The sequence below is a fragment of the Choloepus didactylus genome, chromosome 4 (assembly GCF_015220235.1).
Source record: "Choloepus didactylus isolate mChoDid1 chromosome 4, mChoDid1.pri, whole genome shotgun sequence".
In the NCBI taxonomy this organism is placed as follows: Eukaryota; Metazoa; Chordata; class Mammalia; order Pilosa; family Megalonychidae; genus Choloepus; species Choloepus didactylus.
This window is the reverse complement of record NC_051310.1, coordinates 17025357-17034437: the sequence shown is the minus strand read 5'-3', so window position 1 is coordinate 17034437 and position 9081 is coordinate 17025357. Positions and strand designations below refer to the sequence as shown.

The window sequence follows — 9081 nt, the reverse complement described above, 5'->3', positions numbered from 1 at the left end:
GGTGACCCCCTCCCACCCCCACCCCGGGCACATACCAGCCTTCGGCCACCTGGAGGTCAGCGGCTCTGTTAGGTGGAGACAGTTGCCCCACTTTACTGATGGCGCCTTGATGAGGCCACTGATGGCTCAAGGAGGGCACAAATGAGTGGGAAACAACCAAGAAAACAGAGCCGGAAGCTGACACATCTGCAAATGCCATCATCTGTGGGATGGTCAGCTCCCTACAGCTCCCTGGGCCCCGGCTTCTCTTAGAATGTTCCTCATTCTTCTTTGGCCACTTCTCAATTGTTTCATCTCTCCCTCTCCAGCCTAAAAGGTGGTGCTGCCAGAGGTTCTGCTGGAGATATTCTGGACTGGGTCGTCAGAACAGATTGTTAAATTTCCAGGAGATTTGCAAGCAGTTATTAAACGTAGCCATCCTTAAAATTTAAATTAGGTAAATTTACAGTTAAATAAGTTATATTAAAAACAAAGTTAACAAATACTCAAAGTTCACCACTTCATAAATATTTGGTATCCACTATGCTCTTGAGGTTATTCACACCGACTGTATCTGAAAGATGGTAATAAGGTAGAATTCGGTGCCACTGGGCATCTCTCCCCAGTTGCGTGTTCAGTGACACGAAACTGAAATCAGCCACAGTGAGAGCACTTATACCACAGAAATCAGCAAAGGCCACAAACCGGGGCTTGATTTTGGCTTCCTTGATAGTCTAGAGACTCTAGACTTAAAAAAAAAAAAAAAACGTGATGGAGAAAATGTTAATAGTGCAGATTGAACTTAAAAGTTTGTCTTAGGTGAATATCATGGTAGGTGAATCATATCTCATCTAAAAAATTACATTGCAAATAGCACAAAAAATTGAGGAAATACTCATCCACCATTCAAAAACTACCACCTGATAGAGCCAAGTCCTCATGTCACGGAGAGATAAATGAAGTTCTGACATACATCTTCGACTTATTTCACTTTTATCTTGTTAACATAAAAGAAAATGTCACCCATTTTCTTTTATGTTAACAAATGTCACTGCTCTCATTCATCATTTGCAACCACAGGTTGACCACGAATACACAAGTTGGGCAAAAATCAACGAAAGCTTTCTGTGAGAATCAATTGGCCAGATGGATTTCACAATGAAGTATTGTATATTTTATTAGTATTTGTAAATTGTGTGCTATATATCCTTTATATATTTATATAAATATAGATATATATTTATAAATATAAAGCTTATATATATTACTGGTACACATATCTCCCCCCCCCCCCAGAGAGCTAGGTGCTCCCCAAGGTTTGTCTCTCATTTTCTCACTTTAATGTGCTCCCCAGGGTGAGCTTTTCTCATCCCGCAGTTGATCCCAAATCTCTCTCCAGCCAGATCTTCCTCCTGAGCTGTGGCCTGAATATCCAGAGGCCACTTGGGTATTCACAGGCACCCAGATGCCAGAGCAGAGAGGTGGGGACGGGCATGGTCTGGGGTGTTCCCCTCCGTGATGGGAGCCTGTGGCGTCGCTCAGGGGGACCCACTGCTTGGGACTGGCCGTGATCGTGAGGGAGGTTGCTGGATGGAGTCATGGGTGGGACATGGGGGATAAAGGAGGGGGGTGTCAAACACGCTTGGGCTGTGATGGGTGGAAGGGGATGAGGCGGGAGTTTGAAGGGACCCGGCTTAGCTGGGGGAGGACGGTAAGTGGCATGTTGGGCACTTCGAGGTCAAGGTGTGTTTGGGAATCCAGATTAGAAACACAGATCTGGAGGCTAGGAGGAGGAGCTGGGGCTGGAGGTATAAAGGTGGAGCCAATTGCAAATAGATCTATGAGCTGTGAGTCTGTCTGAGCTGGCCTAGGGTGAGAGGGGAGGGTGAGAAAAGGAGTCGGGTGAGCCTTAAGGTGAGCCACGAAAGAAGGGTTGAGCCTGCACAGCTGTGGGGTGGGGCTGGGGTGCAAGCCCAGGAGAGGGATGTTTCAGAAGTGAAGGAATCCTCAGCTGGGATGAATGCTCCAGGTGACGAGGGCTACGTCCCTTTGATTCAGCGACCCCTAGGGACCCAGCTGGCTGGAGCAGATGGAAGGGTAAGCAGGAGGTGAGGCCGAGGGGTTGGGCAGCCTCTGAGGGGCGAGACCAGGTGGCAGGCTCTTGCCATGGCCCAGGGCTGGAGGGTGTGGACTTGAGGGGGACAGTCCCAAAGAGCAGGGGCCAGATTCCAGGCACAGCTTTTGGGTCCAGGATGTGACTTGTAAAATGTGGGAGGTGAGGAGAGAGGGCCCAAGCCCCGTCACTGCAATAGATGATGATGATGGTGGGTGAGCCAGGGAGCCTGGAGGCGCCAGGGGAGGTGAGCTGCCATCTGGGCTAGCCAATGGGCACTGCCCCATCAGGCCTGGAGCTCAGGAGAGAGGCCAGAGGGGAACATATGGGAGTGGCCGAGAGAGGATGGGCTCAGCCATGAAGGGCCCGTGGAGGAAACAGAAGGGGTCAGAGGTGGAACCTCGGGCCCAGCACACAGGAGGCTTTCAATGAATGTTTGTGGAATGAATGAATGAAGGGCCAGCAAATGAATGAAGTCCAGAAGAGCTATCCCTGAAGGGAGAATCATGGAGCAGTGGCTGAGAGTTTCAAGGACCAACGAGCCTGGTGTCAATTCCCGCAATGGCCACACAGGGTGGAGGCTGCGAGGTGGTGGCTGCTCGTTTGGCTGGAAGCACTCGGCTGGGCAGTTTCCACTGAGTGGCTGGGTGGAATGACAGACTGCAGAGCCTCAGGAAAGAATGGGTGAGGGGGCAGGAGGACAGACTTTTTTATAAGAAGTTTGGTGAGGAAGGAAGGAGACCATGAAGCAACAGCTGGATAGGAAAACTTCACAAGAAGGATTTCAGTCCTGGGGATATATATGTATCTCTCTCTCTATGAAGGCACGTGTGTGTACCCATATACATCTGATCCAAGGTCCCCAAGCTTTGGTGTCTTTGCAACAGGGGTCCAAATCCCAGATCTGGCACTTACCAGTTGAGAAGCCTTGGAGAAAATCCATTTCTCTGTCTTAGCTTCCTTCTCTACCTACTCATGGGTGTTAGGTTCGGAGCCGTTCAAGAATCCATACAATGCAGCGAGTCAAAGTTTAAGATTTATCAGAGGAAGAAATCAGGTGGGAGCCAGCAGAAAAGAAGACAAAAGATAATGGCTCCTGCTCTCTGAGAGCAGCATTTTTTAACGGAAAAAGGAACCCATGTTGGGTAGGGTGTCTGCTGTGATGTTCTGTGCCTTCACTGGGTGAGTGCCTATCTAGTTTTGATTGGCTGGTAGAATTCTGAGACAATATTCTTTTTAGGAAAGCAGCTGCGTTATCTAGCTAGGGAGAGCAGGCCTTTGTGGTTGTTTATTTTATGGGTGTATCTGTCCTTGCCTTACCCGCCTTTGAGGGGCCACTGGGACGGCCTTGAACAGCTTTGAACAGCCTTCATTCTTTAGTCTATGGGACACCTGTTTTCTTGTGAGATAAGCTGTGGGGCCCCTGAGTTAGAAACAACTTCTATGTGTTAGTTTCTTCTTCTGGGATCTAACAATGGGGTGCCTGTGAAGGAGGTCCCGGGTAATGGAAGTTGAGGGCCAAGTGAAGAAACCCAAGCCCTTATGATGGGTGCACAGATGGATGGGTGGGTGTGGGCTGGGGCGAGGGGTGGAGTGGAGGTGCTGATGGACCTGGAGAACACAGAGGAAGAACCAAGGCCTCCCTGGCTGAGCAGGTTCCCCGGGATGGGAACTGGGAGGAGGAGGGGTCCAAGGCCAGGCCCGGGGGTCTTTTGGAGTAGAGTATGGTGGGGAAGGAGCCAGTCCTGTGACAATGAGGTCCAGGCCTGTCCACGAGAGTAGGTGGCTGAAGTGGAGGAGCCGGTCAGCGTGTTAACCATCAGCTGTGGAAGGGCGGTGGATGATGTGGCCTTGAAGTCACCAGGAAGATGGCAGACCAGGGGAGAGGAAAGCTGGTGCCAAGGACTCCTCACAGACGGGGAAGCTTACGTGGAGGTCAGGGTTTGCAGGCGAGGCTGTATCACAGTGAGGACATCAGAGAGCAATGAACCAAGAAGCCTGTGGGTGGGGGGACGTGAGCATCCACCTGCCTGGGCGGTGAGCACTCGGTGTGTCCATCAGTTCATGCTGCATGGTGAGCGCCTGTGTCTTCTCACAGGGAACAAATGCCACTGGACGTGGCCCTTGCTCTCCAGGACACTAAGTGACTACAACTGACCATATAACTATGAAACATGCTGAGAGCTGCGAGGGAGGGGGGCACTCTGCTTAGGGCATCCTAACTGAGGAACCCCAGCTCGGCCAGGAGGAACTAAGTAGAGAAGGGAGGGATAAGAGGCACCATCGTGCAAAGGCCCTGCGGTGGGGAGCACGGAACATTTAGGCACCCGCTTGACCAGTGAGACGGGAGCCCAGAGAGAGCTGGGAGGTGGGGCGTGAGGTGGCAGGGGTCAGCCCACAAAGGGGCCTGTGTGGCCAAGAGGTAGAAACTTTGGGCGAGTCGCCCATCACCCCTGAGCCATGCTGTGCTCACCGTAACACAGGCACGGGGCTTGGGAGCGATGCTAAGGGCTTTCTCGGCACCCAGCTGGTAGGCACCTGCGAGGGATTGAAGTCCTGAGGTTGGGGTGCTGCCACCCCAGCCTGTGCTCCCCAGAGCAGAGCCAGTGCTTTCTTCAGGTTGTACTGCCCTCCCCTCGTTGCCAGGTGAACTCCTCAACCCCTGGGGCATCTGCTCAAGGGCTGCCTCCTCCAAGAAGCCTCCAGGGCCTACTCCAGGCTGTCCAGCCCGTCCTCCTCTACTTTGGACGATATTGTAATCACTCTCCAAGATGTGGGCTCCTTGAAGGTGGGCCTTCTGCTGTTTTTGTTTCCCCAGCACCCAGCTCGGCGCTCTCTGAGCATTAACGAATGGGTGAAGGAATGGAGTCACCCTGGGGAGGCCTGGGTGGACAGACACTCATCCTCAGTCCGAGAGCCTGACACTGACCACCCTGTCCCATGTCGCAGGTACAGAGCTGGTGCTCTCCTCCCTCGCCTGCCTTGCTGTGTCTCCGTGCTCAAGACAAGGGTCCAAGGTGTCTGAACATGGAATAAACCTCTCCTCTGGAACCTCTGAGCCAGCCAGTCACCCCAGAGTCTGAGACGAAGTTTGGGAGGCCTCTCTGGGACAACTGTCCGCTTGAGGGGCTACCCTGACCTGCAGGCCTGAATCAGTTCCTCTCGGTGCCACTCTTACCTTTTAATCACGATGCAGAGCTCTAACAAGGAGGCCCGAGCGTGACGAGCACGCAAACCCCCAGTACCCACTGCTGGTCTCTGGCGGTCAGCTGGCAAGCATTAGCTCCCAGCTGCTTTAGCCTGAGCAGGAAGCCCAGAAAGCACTGCCGGGGCCTCCACGGCCTCCCATCATGGGCTGCGGCTACCATGACCTGCAGAGTTTCCAGTTTGCCTCCCTGACCCTTCCCAGGGGCAGCTGGGACATAGAGGGCCAGCTCAGTGCTCCAGAGTGCTCTCCAGCCAGCTCTGCCGCCTCCCGAGGAACAAGGAGGCCCTGGCATGGAGGGCAAGTGGGGGCAACCTGGTTTATGCAGACCCATATGCTCCTATGTAGCATGGCGGCCGCCGAGGCGGATTGAGTGTCTCTGGAAGATGCTTTCAAAGCCACGTGGACGACCTCAGGCATGTCTTTTTAAACAGGACCTGGGCTATACGGGCCTCCGGCCAGGCCTGTGTCAAACTGGAGCGCAAGCTGAATTTTCTACAAAACCTACACTCTGAACACGGGCAAAGCAGTATGAGTATGTATGACTCAGATGAAACAGAAGCCACCAAAGCACCACTTCAAACTGAGCTCCTGTGGTATATCAAATTTGGATTCACTTTGTACTAATGAAACAAACATAACCAGGAAGAAAGCTGTTATGCAATAAACTCTGCTCTTCACGTGCGTCTCTGCAGCCTCTGCCTGGATGTATAACGGCTTCACATCACTCGTGGGGCCAAGCCAGCCACAGAGGAAGACTGGGGAGCTGAGGCAGGGAGCCCCGAGAGCCCCCCAGCTGCCGAGCTAACGCTGCTAGTAACGTGCAGTGAGGAAAGCCAGGACTTGGCTTTGATTCCATTTCTTTTTATTACGATCCTGTCCACGTGTTTCAGAGACGGATGGCTATTTAATATGCAACCCAAAGCACTCTCAACATTGATCCTGTTAACATTCAAGTCTCCCATTTCTTTCTCAGAATACTAAATCAAAAGAAAAAAAAAACCTTAAAAAAATTCAATGGGTTTAGTTCATCCAGGAAAAAGCACCTTTACTAAACAACAGGAAACAAAGTTTGTCAGGAATCTGAAAAAATACACAAAGCAGCAGATAAGATTCCTGGTAGAAAAGAACAACTCCCAATGGAGCATAAATAGAAACCCCCAAAAGTATGTATATATATATTTCACGAGTGTGTCTATATATATGTGTATATGTGTGTGTGTGTGTGTGTGTGTGTGTGTAATATATTAAAAGAAATTTGGTTTCTACCCAAAACTTATTCAGAAATAATAAATCAACATCCCCCTGAGTCGGGGAAATCAGGGCACTGCCTCACCCCGTGCCTGCCTCCCTTCTGTACAGGGCTGAGTCCTGCCGGGGAGCAGCGGGGGTGGGGGTGGGGGTGCACGCCTCTCTCTGCTCCCCGCCCCTCCAGGCCCTGAGGATCCAGTGTTTGTAGAAGAGCGAGCTGGGGGGCTGGGAGGGCAGGGCCCCGTGTGGCTCCCAGGGAGCTGGCAGGATGGAGGCGAATGCCTGCGATCACCTGCCACCTGCCCCGAAGGCAGCCTGGGCCCTGGGGTGAGCAGGGCAAGTGCGTGGGACCCCAGGAACAGAGCTGCAAGGACCCTGGTTTTTAACAGCAGCTTGACCCTGGGGTCTGCAAAGGCCCCCAGGGTCACTACAGTTCGGCCAGTGTGGGTTTCCCTGGGCGGGACGGGGCGCGGCTTCCACACCCACCCCTGCATTCTCGGGCTCAGCCTCCCAAGCCTGTGGGTGCAGGAAGCTGCACGCGTGCTTTGATGGAGGCCAGCGAGCTGCAAACGTGTGTTCCCAGGGGCACGTGAGAAGAGCATCTGCTCTGGGGCAGGTCAGTCTGTCACTGCGTTCCGAGTGGTCCCCAAGCCAAGGTGGATTTGTTCAGAAGCTCTCGGTGACCGGGAGCCGTGGATGTGGAAGAAGGGGCACACTGGGAGCACACTCCTCCCAGGGCTTGGCACAGTGTTTCCATCACAACAAAAGGGAGAAATGTGGGGAGCCCCAGGGGATCAGAGGGCCAGGGGGCCGGTTGCTTCTGGTTCACACGCAGCCGTACTCGTACCACACCGTCTGCTGGTCCCCGCCCGGCTCGGGGGACGCCGGTGTGCTCTTTGAGCTGCTGCCACGATTGAAGTCCTCGAGGCCCCGGGGGGCATGGGGGGCTGCGTTGGCAGGGAGCCCCTCGCCGTAGCCCTGCCCAGGGGCCGCGTCTCCCTCGGAGAGGCTGAGCCCTGCCCGCACAGGGGCAACGGCGGCCACCTCCCCAGAATGCGGGGAGGTCTTGAGCTTAGTCCTGGTGGCCGGGGCTGCGGCAGGCGCGGAGTGCTGGAGCTGTGAGCTGCTGCCACCGCCCCCGGAGGCGATGGCTGGGGCTGTGGCGGACTGCTGCAGGGGGGCCAGCCTCTCCTCCTTCGGAGGCGCCAGTGAGAAACGCCTTGTGTCCAGTGGCCGGCTGCGGGGTCCCGGGCCCTGACACGAGCCTCCGGCCTTTCCCACAAGTGGGGTCCGCTCCCGGGCCAGGCTGTGGGAGCTGGGGGGTGTGGGGCTTTGCAGGGTGTGGCCACCTGCCTCTCTGCTCCCCAGGGCCTCGCAGCCCCCCGGTTTCTGAGGCGGCTCCTGCTTGCAGGTCTCTGGCCCGCTGGCCCGGAGGAGGTCGGCGGAGGCCAGGCTGAAGGCCCGGTTCAGGGACGCGCTCCGGCTGGTGGGCGTGTGGGAAGCTGGGGGCATCGCGGCCTGCCGGGGTCTGCCCAGAGACAGGCTCTGGGGAGGCTGGGCCTGCCGCGGGGGGCCGCTGGGGGGGCCCTCGGCCTCAGCTGGTCTGAAGTTTGGCTTCACGTACTGCCCGGGCTTGAGCTGCCTCCCCTCAGGGGTGCTGATGGCCATTTTGACAGTGGGGACCACAAAGCTGGTGGGCATCCTGGACCCTTCTTTCCTGGTCAGGGGTCCTGGCTGGCCGCCGGTGGCTGGGGGGTCATGGGCCTTTCTGAAGTAGTCACTTAGCAAGTCGTCCCGGCAGCTGGGGGTATCCTGTGGAGGAGAGGAGGGAGCGGGGAGAGGCAGTGTGAGGGTCCGGGCAGGTCCTAGCGAGTCGTCCTCCACCCCATGGCCCAGTCAGGAAACGTGCCCACCGCCAGGGAAAAAGCCCCAGATGCGCTCAGGCCCTCCCTCTGCAAATAGGAGGGAAATGACTTGCCCAAAGCCGCTCAGCTTCAGGGAGAAGTCATTACTGAAAGGCGACCACGGCCTGAGCGTCCTGTCACCCCGCGGGGCTCAGGAACGTCCCGAGGCCTTTCCCTCAGGCCTCGGTCAGGAAGGAAAACAAGACTAGCTCTTGAAAAGCCAGAATCGCTGCCCAGGACCCTCGCTGCCACCGGATCTTTCTGCTCGCCTGAGACAGGGAATGAAAAGAGCAAGGCAGCTCGGGGAGGTGAGGTACACGGCACGGCCCAGCCAGCCGGACTGGCCTGTTAAATCGTCCCGGTCTCGGCCTCCCCTGCCCAGGCAGTCGCTGCCTGAGCCAGGCCTCCCCTGCTGAGGGAATGGGGGCAGGTGGGGTGGCTGGGGTCAGAGGGCGTGACCCTGCTCAGGCCTCTCTGCAGCCTCTGCCAGAACCCCACAGCCTGAAGGGCCAAGCCGAGATCTCTCCATTGGGCGATGAACACGGCAAGAGGAGGAAGGGAAGTGAGGGCAAGCGTGGGTCAGGGGCGGTGAGCAGAGGTCAGCCCCTGGCCCGCTGTGACCCGTCAGG

At 55.6% G+C, this 9081-nt stretch overlaps 1 protein-coding gene across 3 annotated transcripts in view; it reads right to left on the bottom strand.

Annotated features, from left to right (window-relative positions):
• Positions 1-3444: 3444 nt before the first annotated feature.
• Positions 3445-9081, bottom strand: part of CCDC88C (coiled-coil domain containing 88C) — a 136094-nt gene continuing 130457 nt past the window's right edge. For all 3 annotated transcript variants that reach the window (XM_037832053.1, XM_037832055.1, XM_037832054.1), the window contains one exon: positions 3445-8360. In XM_037832053.1, the coding sequence (XP_037687981.1) occupies positions 7374-8360 (987 nt within the window). In that variant the 3' untranslated portion in view covers positions 3445-7373. The remainder of the gene's footprint in view (positions 8361-9081) is intronic.